Genomic DNA, 18,678 nt, shown 5'->3' on the forward strand with positions numbered 1-18,678 from the left:
ATTTCGTTTCACTCTGTATATAACCCCTCAGTTTCGTCCAATGCAAAAGGTAACTCTTGATAGTTTCCCTAGCTCATGCCTGTCCAACGTCGTGTCGTCCTTTCAATCTATGTTTCCAGACATACTCCAAAATAACTGCCCAGTTTACGCACTCGAACACAAAGCTGTTATAATATGACCATCCCCGTAACTCCTGTGACGTGACGGGTAACCTTTAAAACATGCCAGGAAACTTTCTTCTTCCTCCTTCGATTAATCGTGGAAAAAACTCTGTCACCGATATATTTTCCTGTCTTGCATCATCTTCACTTCTCTCCTCTCCTAATCGTATTAACTATCGATTAAATTACGGAGACAATGGCCTCGTCCGAGGTTCTCTATTATGAGACTGTATCCCTCACTCATGGCTAAAAGTTCAATGTACCCCCACAAAAAATCCCTAAATGATAGGTTTAAAAAATGACTACCTGGATAATTATTAAGGCATGTTAACCGATTATAAACCATTTTAAATACACATCGTAAATAAGACGAGATTGTGAAATTAAATACATATTTATAACACATCACAAGAAATATAAGTCTGTGTCTGTATCAAGTATAACAATGATAAAGTAACACAGGACACCCCGTTTGTATGGCAGTTTCACGAAACGGTAGATTTTAGCCTCAATATCAAATTAATAAATAAGAATGAAAAACTGTATCTTAATTCTGGATTTCAGACATTGCGAACCATCAAAATTTCAGTGGGATGGTGTGCCTGCATGGTTTGACAGTTTTCTAATATGTCGTAATCTGGCGAAACTTTCAAGCGAAACGTGGCTCTATATATACATATTTATTTTCTTCATTTTCCCCCTAAAAGCTGCTCGCATACCGCACAGAAAGTCTCAGGGGGTACGCCACTGGCTTAGACCAAGCATGGATATTAAAATATAAGCCAAGTCGTTCTGACATTGAGTTGGCACAGCGGATGGTCAGTGTTAATTTGCCCGATTTATAAAGAAATAAATGCAAATGTGAAAGAAATGTAATTAAAATTAACATCTTACAATTTATTATTTGTTTAATGCAGCCTAAAGTAGATAGGACTATGAACTGTTATCAGTATCTCTCTAAGAATCAGCAACTGCCCTTTTACTCCTTGTCTGTTTGTACCTCTGTCTGCCGGTTCGTTCCGCACTGCGTGGTGTTTGTTCGCTTTGTATGTTGCTTACCAAGTGGCTCTAGGTTTGCCCATACATGCCCTAGATGTGAAGCTTTTGGAAATATATAATTAAAAATAATTTAAAACTTTGCCAAGTGGTCACCCATCATTTTTCTGTCACAACCGTAACTCTCATAAAGTTCATGTTTCACTACCCAGAGAACTACAGTAAATAAGCAGCAGGCGTAGTCAGGTAAGCAAAGTCTGTCATCGAGTGTTCATTGCTCCATATAAATTATGAACCTGGCATCTGTAACAGGAACAGAAATGGTGTCAACTCTTGCTCTGATTGAAGTCATATTTTATATCCTTGAAGAATTTGTTACAGTTAAGAAAACTAAATTTCAGGATAAATAAGGGAAGTTAAAGGCAAATTACAAATATACCAGATAAAACGGACCCTTTCTTTGTATTATTATTCACAGCTGTATCATGTTGGATACACAAAACCGGGCTCCATTGGATCTATGTACATATACAAAATTTACTCATAATACAATGAAATGGAGAGCCTACCTTAACACAATGTTGTTAATATTTATATCATGCAAATAGAAATATCAGTTACAAGAAACCTATGATGCATAATAAATTACTTAAAAAAGGAATTTAAATGACCACATTTACAATATATTTGACATATTTTATAAAAAGTGCACAGAACAGGCTCTAAACACATTTAATGTAAGATTCTACTGAAGTAAGGAAAGAAAGAAAGAAAGAAAGAAAGAAAGAAAGAAGTCCTTTCTGTCCATGCAATGTCTCCCTCTATTGAATAATTTTCTTCTTGGCTTGTTATAACTTGATGGTATGACCTTTATTTTTCCTGATGGTTCGAGTTGCTTGCAATTGCATCTTTCACTAAAATGGACTTGCCATTAACCAACGAGCCTGATAACCAGAAACATAATGAAATCCAATTTTTGCAGATGTTATGAAGACTAATATTTAAATTTAAAGCCACTAAAACCTCATATCATTGATCATTTACAACTTTCATGTTTATTGGGCTGGAGTAGGTTATAAAATATACATTTAAAATTAGCTAATATTTAGAAAAGAAAAAAAAATATCAACTTAAAACTTCTGCATTAATAGCTATTCAGAAATGAACACTAACTGTATTTAGTTCTGTAATCAGATGTTTCAAAGGTTGCTTCCAGCCTTAATACCACACCAAATTTTTATTTTACTTTTACCCTACATTTGAAAATGAAATAATGCAGAAAGGAGAAAATGGCATTAATAGTTACAAACAGAAACTAAGTACAGTATTTTGAATTCACTTCTCACCTATGTTTTAACGTGCTGATATGAAGTTAATTCCAGTGAACATCAAACAACAATTATATATTCATTTCCTTAAACAGACAAGCTCGAAAAAGAAATATGATATGAAAGAATTTTCTTCAGAAATTTCAGTGAACTCAACGTTATTTAACTTAGTTTTAAAAGGTGATAAAACGTTTAAATCTCAAGGAAAGAAAATGATAAACCTACGTGAGAACGTCATAGCCTAAAAGAAGTAGTTTCTGAAAATGAAAGGAAACCTATCCTAGGTGAGAAAATTTGCCGATGGAGCAAGACAATGATCACTCTTTACAGAAGCGGCGAGAAATTTTAAGCAACCACTGTTTTCCACCGAGTTACAATATGTCAGAGCATGTAATTTTGACAAATTTCTCTTTAAATTTATATGGTACCATAATTTGGAAAAGAATTGACTATTTAGCTAATCTGGAAAAATGTAAACTGTACAAAACAAGTAGGGAGGTGGGAAAGGATCACTTGTCTAATAAGCAACCTTGTTTAGTGTCCAAAAATGATTTTTTCCAGCAATTTAAATTAATCATAAATAATTACAAGAAATTTAGGAGCATTACATATATGATATATAAGCTATTGAAATAAAACCACATGCAACTTTCAACAACACAATGCTTATAAAACCAAGGTCAGTAAATCATTTCATAAGTTTCACTTTGTAGTTTTACAATTTTTTACTTTTTTGTTCATGATAAAATGTAATCACATATTTATCTACATATACAGTTAAAATATATATTTATAGACGCAGATCCTAGCTCTGATAGTTAGCAACAGTATTGTTCAGTATTTAGCAGGATTTCTTTCTCTCCAAATTCACTCTTCAGCATTCTATGTAGTAACTTACATTTCTTCTTCAATCTCTTTCTAAGAAAGGAACTATAAGACACCATTCACTAGCATTCTCTTGTAGTTTACCACTCTGCTCTTAGTTTATTTTACTATGCAGTAAAGCACCACTGCTACACACCATAGGGGACCACAAAGAACCACAGAGGGATGGAGATTGACTTTTGCCAAAAAGTCGTTGGCGTGCACAACAGGTTCTCTTCAAACCAGATAAAAATTAAGTCGCAAAAATGGTCATTTTTTCTACCAGAACAAAAAGTATACTAAAACCAATAATCTGGCCTCCATTATGGGTCTGTACACTATGCGAATGTGTCCGTATCAAAAGCACAAGCAGAAAGAATGCGCTGCACAGACAAGACATTAACTGTACATCTTTTCAATATTCTTGTACAAAGTCTCCGATATATTTTACACATTTATAATAGCACAACTGCCTCATAATGCAGCCTGTTTTTAAATATATATACTTTCCTTTCATCTCTTTCCCACAAACACACACACAAACACACATTACCGGAACATCTCAATTAGACAATGAGCAGTCACCTCTGCTCCTCTTTCAAATTAAGTGATCAAATGCTTTCCATATTAAGTAATTATAGCAACAGCAAATAAATTGTATGACAGATAGCACTGTTCTATATATTAATGAAACTGGTATGAAGAATAAGACAAATAATGTCAGTGTGCAGGACAAAGTCTGGTAGGTAAGAAAGCTGCAAGGCCAAACACCACTGTTATTTGCAACGTGAAGAGGAGTATTTGAGAGTGGCTAGCGAGTGTTTGTGTGTGTGCGGAAGCTCTTTAACAGTCAGTATGAGTTACTGTATCACACAGCACTTGCACTTTGACTTTTTCTTCAGCACCACATGTTCCACTTGCGAGGCGTCATTGGGCACTATGACAGTTGCCCGCTGCACCTCCACCGCTCCGGGGGCTGCCGCCTTATCGTTGGCACATGGTGCAGCAGTACCGTTGGCTCCCACCTTGGTAGCTTCACTGCTTTGCTGGTTCACTTGTGGAGGCGGGGACTGTGACAGAGGTGTAGCCACACCCACCGTACTGTCAGGTGTCGCGACTGGTGAAGAAGCGCCACTATGACGGTCGACCTGGTCGTCCTCGCCTACAGACGGCAACTTGGGGGCAACACTGCCGGGAGTGGGTGTAATGGGCTTTCCGCCCTTGATCATCTCCACAATCTCATCTGCCTCGCGGCTCAGGTCACCATCGGGCCGGAACGGGTTGTCCCAGCCGCTGTCGGTGCTGAAACACAAACAACACAATATCAATTAGACTTCCAGTGAACAATTTGAAGAGCAGAAGATATCTCACAAATGGAGGATTCATTCACTGACATGAGAAAATTAGTGCCGAGAAAAGTTACAATATGAAATACTCCAATGTTCATACAAAATGAACTACAAGTAATACGCAATATTATAGGCTTCAAGTTCAGACCGCATCGGGAAACTTTGGGGGAAAAAAATTAAAAGTAAATCTGCGTATCACTCCCGTTACAACACTGAACTAGCGACCTGGGAATTTAATCCAAGCCTCAGAACCGAATAACTCAGCAATTCTTCTCGTAAGACAATCATTAATATGACTGAGCTGTTTTGGTAAAAGCTGCATATGAAACAAAGTGAACTAAAAAAAGGGGCACAGCATCACCGAGAAAGGATTAAATTATCTACAATCTGTACAAAACTCAGTCTGCAGTGCTAAGAATGAAGGGCTATGAAAAAGAAGCAGCAATCCAAAAAGGGGTAAGACAAGGCTGAGTTTGCCCCCTTTTTTTGAATGATAATGTGGTGAAGGAAATAGAAAAAGAATTTGGAAGAAATAAAAACAGATTTGACGAGGATATTGTTTTAACCGAATGTCGAGAATATCTGGAGAAATTGCTGAATACTATGGGCACAGTCTTGGAAACTAAGTACAAGATGAAAATAAATACATCTAAAAAGTAAAAGAGTGCAGTCGAAGTTAAGTGATGCAGAAAATATGAGATTAGGAAATTAAGTCTTAAAGGGAAGTATATGAATACTGTTCCTTGGGTAGTAGAATAACGATGGCAGTAGTAGTCAGGACATGACATGGTAACTAATACAAGCAAGGAAGGCCTTTCTTAAAAGAAATCAATGATATATAAATTAGAAAGACAACTTGACAAATACAAGTATTTATAAAATCCTCCTTATCAATACAAATCAACTCATCTATTAGACGAACAAAGTCTACACATGTTTCAGCCTATTCTGAAGGCCATCTTCAGTGGCAGATGAATTATTACATCACACAAACAAATTAAAAATCTTGAAGTGAAATGACAGTGATCATGATTAATGAATTAAAAACATATTGAGGTACAAAGTCCTCTCGTCTGATGGGTCGTTCTTGATTGTCAAATAAAACTTGCTGACTGTTAAAATGAAAACCCTGTGCTAAGCAGTGTAGTGAGACCGTCAATAGCATGGATTAAAACGTATGTAACCTCTGTAATGGGAAAATGAATTATGAGTGGATGAAAAACAAGTAAAAAAAATAATATAAGAAAACTCATTTAAATTACAGTAGCCACAGAAAGTATTCGTACACCAACATTTTAACGTATAGCTCATATATTAAGCACCATGAACTAATATAAACATCCAGTGAGACATATGTATAAAGAAAAGACACCTCGCTTTACGTTTGCTATCAGATTTACATCACTCAACATAATAAACAATTAAACCAGTCTTTTAACACAACAAAAAGTATTAGTACACTACTAGATAATTCAAACACTTGCCGAAGTCTTTGTTCAAACACAATCTTAATACTTTGTATGCATGCCTTTAGCTTTGATGATCTGTTCCAGACTTCTTGGTATTGAGTTAAATAAATGTTTGGTGTACTCTTCAGATATGCTGGACCGTGCATCTGAGAGTATCTCTGTACGATCTTTATTAGTAGCATGGCGTTTTTGCACTTCTTTGCCTAGATTATCCAACAGGTCCTCTGTGGGAGTGAGATCTGGACTCTGCGGTGGAGCGAGAAGTCTTCTTCGGGCATTATACAACCACCATTCACGGCTTATCATTGCACGGTGCTTAGTATCATTCTCCTGTTGAAAGAGGAAGACTACTTCTAGATGAAGCTTGTGTGTACTGCTGTTTAAATTATAATGCAACACATCTATGTACTTCCTGGCATCCATAACATCATCAATAAATGTCAGGTTTCCCACTCTATTCGCAGCCATGCAGCCCCAAACCATCACATTCGCTCCTCCGTGTTTTACAGTGGGGATTACGTATTGAGGTACAAGTTCGATGTTTGGCTTGCGCCATATACTTTCCTGCTCCTACCAGTTCCAAACTGTAAACTTCGCTTGATCAGAAAAAAAAAATAATGGTGTTCCAAAAGTCCATTGTCTTTCCACAATACCCTTTCGCGAAATGTAGGAGCTTCTGCTTATTTATTTCGCTTATAAGTGGCTTCTTTCGTGTACAACCACTACGCAGGTTCGCACTGTGAAATACGTTCATTATAGTTTGCACACTCACCGTTTTGTTGGACCTTGAAGTGAGGTCTGTAGCGATGGATGCAACACTTCGGAACGGTCCCTTTCATGCCGATCGCACAGTAATGCGTCGTTCCCATACTGTCAGCTTTTCTGGAGGACCAGATCTGGGTTTGTTTTCTGTTTGTCCGCTGTGCTTGTATTTCTTAACTATTGAACTCACCGTAGTAAAGCTAATGAGAGCTGTTTTCCTACTTGACAACTTTTGCCTTGTTTATACAGTAACACTATTCTCTCTTTGACTCAATGACAGTTCCATCGTCTTTCGCCCCCATACCATATAACCTTGCGGCAACGACAGCACAGTGATGACTGAAGAGATAACCTCTCCTGCAGACACAGGGGCCTAAACCTGTGGCGACAACTGATTTAAACAATCACGTCTGCACTGTACGAATACTTTCTTGGCGGTACGATCTGCAGTTTGTATACAGTATCGTGCCGATTATGTTACATTGTAAACGATTTGCATGTTCAGCGTGTATATCTGATGCATTTCGTTTTGCTGTTTATAAATCTGACTTCAACTCGTAAGTCGTAATGATGTTCTATCACTTTCCACAGGTGTACGATACTTTCTGTGGCCACTGTACATGTAAATGAAAGTTGTCTCGAATGGAAATTACCTTGTATTAATAAGGAGGATTTTTATAAATACTTTTATTTGTAAAGTGACAACCGTCAATACAGAATAAGACTTATAACTTGCAATTAGAAAGATAATACAAGCATTTGAAATGAGGCGTTATAGAATACTAAAGGCGAAATGGGTAGATCGCATCACGAATGAAATACTGAATCGAATCGGTGAAAGAAGAATGATTTGGTGAAAGTAGACCAGAGGAAGAGACAGAATGATAGGACACACCTTAAGACAACCAAGACTAGTTCAGTTTTTGAGACAAGTGTAGGCGGTAGGCACGGTAGGGGTAGGCCAGTGTATGAAAAACAGATTACATTAGATGCAATAATTACTAAGAAATGAAAAGGCTGATACAGGATAGGGTAGCATGTGAGCGGCATTGAACCAGTCGATGGATTGATGACCCTCCCCCCCAAAAAGTTATAATAACGCGAAGTTTAGTTATATTCAGCAAAACATTCCGCTGTTTTAGGTAAATTTTATGAAATTCAAATGTTTGTGGTTTAACTGATATGAAATATGATTTTTATACCTTTTTAACATTTCACGAAATTAAGAAGTGGCGTCCGAAGAAACCTCCACACGTAATTCACTATCATATTCTTTCCTGTAAGCAAAATGATCCAGGGAGTATAAACTGATTACAAACGAGGATCTATCTGGCAGAGAAATGGCGGCCCCGGTCTAGAAAGCCAAGACTGACGGCTGAGAAGATTCATCGCGCGCTGACCCAGCGTCACCTCAATCTGCAGGCATTCGGGCTCAGCAGCGGTCGCTTGGTAGGCCAAAGGCCTTTCGGTGCCGGGCAGCCCACGAGGAGAATGACTTTTCTTAAGGCGGGTGTTATATAGACTCTTGAAGATTAGAGTAAGTTGGCGACGCGACCCCCCACATCCCACTCTCCAGATGAATGTCCAACCCATCTCCGATAGACGGTCGACGTATGAGAATAGCACACTGCTCATTCAAAAGGAGTTCGAGTTGAGTTGAGATTAGAGGACTGCAGGATCAATCAAAAGACAATACAAATGTAATGTTCAATCACTTTCGAAAGTATTGAAGAGTTTTTGTATATTTATACAAATATGAAGTTCCACAATTTCAAAAGGTCAAGGGTTACGTGATACAATGTCAGCGAAAAAGATTTGCATGTTTCTTGATTGTGTCAACCTATATTGTGCATTTACTGAAGGTCACGTTCTCCTGCCGCGCATTACAAAAATTGTAAAAGAGTGAACACCAGTGGGTAGAGCGCAATATATGAGAGAGATACTGCGAGTTTGTACATATCGGGTAATCTCAAACTGCTGGACTGATTTTAATTTTTTTTTCTATTGGCTTTACGTCGCACCGACACAGACAGGTCTAATGGCGACGATGGGACAGGAAAGGGCTAGGAGTTGGAAGGAAGCGGCCGTGGCCTTACGGTACAGCCCCAGTATTTGCCTGGTGTGAAAATGGGAAACCACGGAAAACCATCATCAGGGCTGCTGACAGTGGTATTCGAACCCACTACCTCCCGAATACTGGACACTGGCCGCACTTAAGCGACAGCAGTTGTCGAGCTCTGTAACATTCTGTTTGCCAGAAAAAGTTCATATAGCCTACATTTGCTTCGTAACTATAATCATTTCCGGGAAAATAATGCTTTTCTGTGTTTCGGCGTATACTTAAGAGGGTTAAAAGGTATGCCCTTACTTTGAACGAATAAAATAAGCCACAAAATAGCGGAATCTGTACAGCTTAATTCGAGAACTATGTCACACATTCACGCTCTCGCTTTTTAATTTTCGCAAAAACTCTAGTACAATCCATAATCAACTGACTATGCTCCAATTTGAGGACCGTACACTAGCGCCGCGTGTATTTTTTCTAAATTATTTTGATTGACAAGGACCATGAATAGATTAAACAAACGGCAAAACAAAAACAGGGACATACTCTGTCAGGCTATCACGATATGGAAGTTCACAGCGAGATACTGCATCAATATTAATCAATATATTTTTTCCTTTCAATTTGTACTTAAGCAGATCCATATTGGTTTTCTGTCCATTAACAGCTCCTTTTAGACTTTCGGAGAGCCACAGAGAAGGCCTTTCTGAGGATATAAAAAGGCAAGTGGAGAGCAATTGTCCGTTATTATGATGAAAACTGCCCAACTCGGCAATAGGCAAGGGAGCCTGCCATCATACCGAAAACTCAAACTCTATTGTGACTGGTAGTAGGCTAGGACGCCTGCCATTACAACGAAAATTTCCTAACCCGGTCTTTACATGATAAACTATGTATGGCGACCTCTCAGTCTTGTTTAACGCTAAGAGCTATGCAATTCAATACAATCTTACGTGTACACTACTTCACATGTAGAATGCTGTATACAATATAGAATTCCGCAGCGAGGCACGGTTAAGTCAGCTAGTTTATGATATAAATGTTCTGATACGTTTCGTCTAATTAAGCGGAAGAATTCCCTACCAACCCATCCATGACACTATAAGCCAGACAGATCTTAGCCTACCAAGCGATCGCTGCTCATCCGGAAAGCCTGGAGGTTAAGGAGTGATGCGTGGTCAATTGTGTCGAATCCTCTGTCTATATTCTTGGCTTTGTAGACCAGTGCCCCTATATTATCGCTAAGATAGGTCCTCAATTGCTCTCACGTACGCTGAGTGGACCTCTAATCACATCCACGTAAAAATCTCTGCCCTGGTCAAGCCCTCGAGAAAGGGGGCAGGCTCATTACCTGACGACCACGGGAACGGCACCAAGCGGACTACACCGATTAAAATATACATAAGCGTATTTACAAATTGTAAACTTGTCGCTGCGCTGGAAAAGAAAAGTCAGATTGCATAGTCTCACGCACAGAGTTGTCATATGCTTTTTTTTTACTGCACACGTGAAGGGAAATGCTTGTGGAAACTATAGTCTCACCTGTACCACCCTTAATGATCGTTCCACCCATCCTGCGATTATAGGTCGGCAATTTTGTGTCATTGGAGGTTTAAAGCTAGCGAGCAGTAATGGCTTCGTAAACAATACGGCACAGGAACAACAAGACGCATTACACCGGTCAATAGCCACAAATTGAGGGGCGTAACACAGATAAAACCGCCTTCTCAGCCACGCCCTAAGAAACACATTCATTTTGACAAGTGAAATTAAATCAATAATAGAACAGTTTTGTATTTAAGGGGAAATGGCAACATAATTTCACAAGTTTTTTTTCAGGATGCTCTGCTTTGGGTACGTTATTAAATCCTTACATACACTGCGGTCACCAGCCTCGTGTATTTTGTTATGTCCATTCTGGCACGTGTTAATTGGTCACGAGAACGGAACGCCGAAATAGACGCGCAATACAATGGAGTGCATTTAACAGTGAAGACCATGCCATATTTGATGAATGAACCATCATTTTCTGGAAGAACTTATGCGAAAAATTTTCTCGCGTAACTTATTATATTAGCGTAGATAAATAAGATAAATAAAAATAATGTCGTCGTGTATCGATTGATATTCAATTGAGATATCTTTAAGAGATACTTGACAACCAACCAACCCTGTAAGACCGGATTCCTTAGATAACATTGGGTCTGCCATAATCACTGTGTGTGTGACATGGAGGGTAACTATCCTCACAAGGCTGGGTAACCTGCGGCAGATCATATCACACAATTAAAGCAGAAGTTTAGGATAGGGACAAAACAAGAAGTCGATCGATTGCATATTTCGATCTATAATCTGCTACTTGACCCATGAGACTAGGAAAGTCACTGGGTTACGTAGTAGGTTGGGGAAAAGAGATGAAGTATTCTCGACAAATTATTTCCAAACTACAATTTTAGGTAAGTTTCGTGAATGTACGTATGTGCTGCTTCAGAATAGCTCTACAATTTCGACAACTAGGACGAATATTTCAAATCGAAATATGAAGAATGTAGAAAAAAAGTTCGCATATTTATGCGACTGTCGATAAAGATAAAGCTAGACAAACTCTATGGATGGCGCTGTAAGTATAAACAGGCTTCGGTGGTGGGGTCATGTGAGACGAATGGAAGAGAGTGGGTTACAGAGGAGAATAACAAAATTAACAACGGAGGGTAAGAAGTAGAGGGATGCGAAGGTAACGATGGCTAGTCTCAGTTTTTAATTATTTAAGAGGTGTGAAACTAAACGATACCACGGAGCAAGTTTCATACAGATGCATGCGGAGGCGCACAGTTAATTCACAGAGGATTCCAGACTTAACGGATAAAGGTATAACGGTCTTCCGAATATAGGCTATGTAATTATATCCACGGGACGGCCAAATTTTACGTGCAGTTCAAACCACACGACTTTTCATTGCATTTCAGAACCCAACTACCTTTGTGAGAAATTATTTATGTCATTTGACTATAATAATATTTGTTTTACGTCCCACGAAGTACTTTTTAAGGTCTTCGGAGACGCCGAGGTGCCGGAATTTGGTCCCGCTGGAGTTCTTTTACGTGCCAGTAAATCTACCGACACGGGGCTGTCGCATTTGAGCACCTTCAAATACCACTGGACTGAGCCAGGATCGAACCTGCCAAATTGGGGTTAGAAGGCCAGCGCCTTAACCGCCTGAGCCACTCAGCCCGGCCATTTGACTATCACGCCACCTACAATGAACATTTTCGTGCAGAGAAATTGGGCACGGTAATCCAAAGTTGCGTAAGAGTGAAGCTTTAGTACTGCAACCTGAATCCTCCCTTAGTCCGGTGAATATCGAATGCTATCATTTTCATCTATTTCGTCTCGGCTTCAAAACATAGCTGTTAGAGAGAACTCTTGTCTCACGTGCAGTCATAATAATCCGATCCTTGCCGGGTACACGTCCCAGCAGTTATGTTGTTCAACATCTAAGAGCACCTCGCGCTCTCGTGGGAGATTCAGGATCAAGCGGACCATTCTTTCATGGCTTACATTTTGGAAAATATACTACAGTATTTACTTATAAAAATTTGTTACAACTACAACAAAAATTAACGTTTAAGACCGCCTGAGATGTCAGTAATGTTTTGTAATAAAATTCTTGAAACCGGATCTGTACATGACGATCCGGGAGGCGAGACCTAAAATGTTAACCTTCTTGGTTGATGAACTCTGGGAGAAATCGCCAATTACGTGAAATGAATTATACGGGAAATGTGACACAAACTGTTCGGAAATTAAGTGCAAAAGAGTAACTCAGCCTTAAGCAGAGGACATTTCCAGCATCTCCTGTAACAGTGGTAAGATAGCACCCGTGGCCTTCAGGTACAGCCTAAGCATTTTCCCGGTGTGAAAATGGGAAACCACGGAAAACCATATTCAGAGCTGCTGACAGGGATTCGAACCCACGGCTTCCCGAATGCAAAACTCATAGCTACGTGACCCTAACCGCACGGCCAACACCCTCGGTCATAGCAAGGAAGGAAAATACACATACATATACTCATGTTCATAAAAGCCAGAACACCTTGACATATTAGAGATATGAAGTTCTGAAGAAATGATTAGCATTTGAACCAAGTCGGCCCTCAGATTGAAGGTCCACATCGATATCTCGGCGCACCACCACCGACTGGTAAAATGTGCCTGCGGCTCTCCTTGTCGTAAACCGAAGGTAATGGATCGGTGTGACTTAAGCGGACGTGCAGGATACCTCACAGACGTATGCGAGAACCGTACCGTCAAATGAGAGTTAGAAAGAGGGCGCATTATTGGCATGAGAGAACGTGATGCATCGATCAGGGAAATTGCTGCTCGTGTGGGACGAAGTGTGTCGGCAGTGCAACGGGTGTTTACAGAATGGTTCACTGAAGGCCGTAGAACACAACGAGATGGGTCTGGTCGCACCACACAGACCACTCCCCGAGAAGATCCACACCTCGTCCGAATGGCATTGCAGGACAGATCTGCGTCTTCCTCGGCTCTGGCGCGTCGTCCACTACTCCGCCTACCTTTGACTAATTTGCATGAACATGTTAGACTGCAATAGTGTATGGAACGTCACTGGGGACAGGAATGACAGCAGATAGTGTTTTCGGACGAATCCAGGTTCTGTTTGTTTGAAAATGATGACCGCATTTTGGTTCGCCGCCGATTGGAGGAGATGCATCAAACTGACTGCATTCGCACAAGACACACAGCGCCAATTTACGGTGTGTGGGTGCTATTGGGTACAACTACAAATCACAGTTGGTGCGTGTCACCAGTTTGACCTATGTGAATGACATCCTGCGACCCGTAGCCATACACTTACAGAACGACACACCAGACGCCATATTTCAGCAGGACAATGCGCGACCACGTGCCTTCATGTGGTCACAGGATGTCAGACTGTTTCATTGGCCCGCCCGATCATCGGACTTGTCGCCAGTCGAAAATGTGTGGGATATGGTGGAACGACGGGTATGGCGCTGTGATGCAATGCCAACCATCAAAGATGGACTGTGGGACCAGGTGAATGCAGTGTGGATGCCATTCGCCATTCGCGCCTTATACGCGTCGATGCCATCACGCATGGAACAAGTTATCAGTGTCCATTTATGACCCAGTGCCTACTAGTCAACAAGACACCTGCTGAACCTAGGTGACAAATGCTAAGCGTTTCTGCAAAAACATATTAATGAACATATCCTGTAAATATGAACTTCCTATGTCTAGCCTTTCAAAGTGTTCTGTTTTTATGAACATCAGCGTACATGCATACATACCGGTTGCAATGTTACGAGGTACGAAGCAACAGAAGGGCACATGTGGTTGTTGGTCAAGGTCTCAAACCTCATACATACAGCAATAGGGAGGAACGGTCAATGTAATTTAATTTCATGTAGTACCTGTTCATTCACAGTAAGTATATACAGTATGTCGCTAAATCTAGCGGGATCCATTGCCAACCTAACTGAGTAACAGTGTACTAGCGCAGACGTCATCACGTACTTGCTCTAGGGAGCCGATGTTACTTGCTCCGCTCTGGACGGATGTCAGTCACGTGACAAGAGACCAGCTGACAGGCGGGCTGCATACCGTGGCGGTACTGTATTTGCCGCTCAGAAATGTTACCATATGAACAACAGCAATGAAATACATACCGGTACATAAATTATATCGGAAATGAATGGCGTATGGCTTTTAGTGCCGGGAGTGTCCCGCCAGGTGCAGGTCTTTAACTTGACTCCCGTATGCGACCTGCGCGTCGTGATGAGGATGAAATGATTATGACACATACACCCAGCCCCAGTGTCAGCGGAATTAACCAATTATGGTTAAAATTCCCGACCCTGCCGGGAATCGAACCCAGGACCCCTGTGATCAAAGGCCAGCACGCTAACCATTTAGCCATGGAGCCGGACCATTATCTCTGAGGAATTATCAAACATTATAGAGTTGAGTAGCGTAATATGAAATGTACGTAAATCCTCAAATGTGTTATTTTTAAGTTTTTCTAGTAATGCTATGCTTTCCCGGCCTTCATGTTTATCATACTTGTTGAAATGACATAAGGAACAACGGCGCTGCTGATAAAATTTTTCATGTTATTCAATATTTTATTACATATTAAACATTTTGTGTGTTATTTTCTTGAAGTATCAAATACTCTTCTTCCCAAGAAGGATTGAAACTTGTTGGCGTCGATGACCTACGATGCGCTTAACTCTCTTCCATAGTAAATGCAACATTTACAGACTAGGCTTTGAACGTCGTGTGGCGTGAGGATAAAGGCGGGAACACACTGTCACCTCACATGAGTTCACGCGTATCGTGTCGCAATCTAACCTGTGCAGAAAGATGTGCTATGCCTTTGCACCACTGACCTTCAGTGCGTACTACGTCATGCACTTCCCCTACTTGCTCGCTAAGCTGCTCTCGTTCCTCAAGAGCGGGGAACAAACTGGCTCCGAAGGCATTTCGTTCTCGATTGACGATGCCTGTGCTATGCCAGGACAGTTGTCACGCGCTGCATTTTATGGATAATAAAGTTTTTCGCCGACAGCGTAGCCATGATAAAAACACCGTCAATTAAGGCTTAACTTTTACTGTACCTCCACAGGGAGTACACAGTTTTGTAATCAAGAATTCGCTTCTCCTTTAGCAGGTTAGCAATCTTTATTTGCTATACTTGGCGGGAGTGTGCATTCAGTCTGCAGCCCATGCCGCTTCGTTTCCTGGCTGTCCATTTCTTAAGGAGGCAATTAAAGCACACTACAGACAAGCACATCATCTCAGTAACAACATTTAACCTCTCCCTCTATTCAACCTCTCAGTCACACCACCCTGGAAACTAGAAACCACCATCACTCCCTTCCACCCACCGAAGACATAACTACCCTCCTTTGCACCATACTACTGAACCTACTCTCGATCCAAAACAGACCACCACACTCCCTACCTACGCAATATCTCGACCAACAGGCCTAATCAGACCCCCGCGCCCACTCCTCTAGCCAATACAGACCATACTGAAGTCGCTCATTCGATAACACCTGACAGCCACGTATACATTAGCGCCGAATAGGCTATACGGCATGCGCCGTTGCATCCTGAAGAGAAACATTTGGCATGGTGACACTGGGATGGGTCACCATTCAGGTCTAACCACATGCTGTATTGCAAATAATTTGTGTCAGCACTGTAACGAATCGTAAATAGTCTTGTTTCCTTGGTCACACTTCATTAACTTAACCCTGCCATTATAAACATCACATCAAATCTGGAACTATTAACATCCCTGAAACTTTTTTTTTCAAATTTCATAAACAAATCCCCCTTACATAATGACCGACAGAGGAGCGTCGGAAGCGCAATCACCTATCTCTGCGGATATAGGTGGTACATACAGATAACCAGGTCAGCTCTACAGCGAGCCGAGTGGCTTCGCCTTAACAGCTCTGCATTAGGGAACGGTGGGCTAATTCCAACGTTAGCTGTCCTGAGCATGGTAAATACCGCGACAAATCCTATCATAGGTTACGGCTACTCCGCTCTCACTTCTCCGCACTTCAAATCACCACAGCACATCTCCTGGCCAGAGAGAGGGTGTCACCTTCTAGAAGTGCCACCGTATCCTATTTAAAAAAAAGATCAGTTTGCCACTGCTAAGTAGTGCCGGTCCAACTGATGTTCCCAAATGGCACGTTCTAGGCGAAACGCTGCATATTTGCACGGCCTAACAATTAAAAGCTGGTTCTATTGCCGTGATCTTCCATTAAGGAACACTTACTCCTAATTACAAATACACCGAATGGTATGGGCCACGTAACTATTTCATTCGGGAGGCAGCAGCCCTTAACATGGTGTTACGTGCCTTCTCATTATCACACCAGGCAAATACTCAAGGTCACGGCTGCTCCTTACCCAGTCCTAATACTTCCCTATGTCAGTCATCGAAAATATAGCCAGATATTTTATTTATTTTCTTGCTAGTGGTTAAACGTCGCAGCAACACATCGAAGATTTTCGGCGACGCAATGATGGGAAAAGGGTAGGAATGGGGAGGTAGCGGCCGTGGCCTTACAGCATTTGCCTGGTGTGAAAATGGAAAACTACGGAAAGCCATCCTCACGGCTGCTGACTGTGGGACTCTCACGGCCAGCTTGCTCGGTCATAGCAAGAAAGGAAATTACAAATACACATACCTAAATCACAGTCGCAGGTTATGAGATACGAAGCAACACAAGGGCACATGTGGTTGTTTGTCAAGGTCTCAAACCTCATGCACACAGCAATAGCGAGGAACGCTGTTTTGATAACTTTTTTTTTTTTTTGTGTCTGTTGTATATCAGAAGATCTGGCAAGTGAATCATAAAGAGCCGTCAAAGGAACGAGGCCACCAGAAATGTGTCTGAAATATAGTTGCGCAACGAGCATTCGGTATAAATAAAACTAAAACGGTATATGACCTATTTAAATAGGTCAACGTAACAGTGTTAGAGTCTGCGAAGGAAACCAAAAGCGAATGCGGAGTGGGGTGTCGAGGCCAGTCGGGCTTGGCAAGAGCCTGCCTGCAATCAATGAATAGTGGAACAGTTTGCTCTCATCTGCAGGGGCTCACGTTACATTTACCTCAATAGCTACAGGGGTCGAGAAAAGAACTGAAGTCAACCATTACTGTGCTTATTTTACGAATGGAGAATAACTAATATTATCGTAGAGCCTCCGTGGCTCAGGCGGCAGCGCGCCGGCCTCCCACCGCTGGGTTCCGTGGTTCAAATCCCGGTCACTCCATGTGAGATTTGTGCTGGACAAAGCGGAGGTGGGGCAGGTTTTTCTCCGGGTACTCCGGTTTTTCCTGTCATCTTTCATTCCAGCAGCACTCTCCCTTATTCCATTTCACCTGGCATTCATTAATCATTGTCCCAGAAGAGTGCGACAGGCTTCGGCAGCCGGCACAGTTCCTATCCTCGCCGCTAGATAAGGGCTTCATTCATTCCAGACCCGGTCGAATGACTGGAAACAGGCTGTGGATTTTCATTTTCAATAATATCGTACGAAAAACCAGTACATGGAAAATGAACATCGCAAAAAAAGAAAAACTCCACTAGAGATGGAAAACGGCACAATTTCACAAGTGTCCTTCAAATACCTTGGAGAAATCTTACTACCATCGGGACTACAGTAGGGCCAACGTAGAAAGAACCACCAAACTCCATAAGGCGTACAGATGACGACACTACTCAGGACAGTTGTTTTGCCAGAAGCTTTATACACCTCAGAGGTCACTCCAAAATTATAGAAATTGAAAAGCAAGAAAGGATAATTCTTCGGAAAATTTATGGTCCCACGAGATAAAATGTAATGTGGATTAAGAGAACAGCGGACCGCTACACATTAACAGACAGGTTCACTGGGGCCGTACGCATGATAAGCTGAAATTCTATGGTCATATCTATAGCATGGACATCGACAGAGTCACCAACAGGTTTTTAAAATGTAATCAACTCCAAGGAGGTCAAAATAAACTGGCTATAAATAGAAGAAACGAAGGCGGACCTCCAAGACGCAACAGAGCATTCATGAAGAGATTTTGGGAAGATAAGAAGACCGACATCATCACGCAGCGAACAA

At 41.1% G+C, this 18,678-nt stretch overlaps 1 protein-coding gene across 1 annotated transcript in view; it reads right to left on the reverse strand.

Annotated features, from left to right (window-relative positions):
- Nucleotides 1–1,600: 1,600 nt before the first annotated feature.
- Nucleotides 1,601–18,678, reverse strand: part of LOC136871972 (mucin-2) — a 1,123,532-nt gene continuing 1,106,454 nt past the window's right edge. The window contains exon 4 of the mRNA XM_068227280.1: nt 1,601–4,651. Coding sequence (XP_068083381.1) covers nt 4,210–4,651 — 442 coding nt within the window. The 3' untranslated portion in view covers nt 1,601–4,209. The remainder of the gene's footprint in view (nt 4,652–18,678) is intronic.

Source organism: Anabrus simplex, chromosome 4 (assembly GCF_040414725.1).
Source record: "Anabrus simplex isolate iqAnaSimp1 chromosome 4, ASM4041472v1, whole genome shotgun sequence".
Taxonomy (NCBI): Eukaryota; Metazoa; Arthropoda; class Insecta; order Orthoptera; family Tettigoniidae; genus Anabrus; species Anabrus simplex.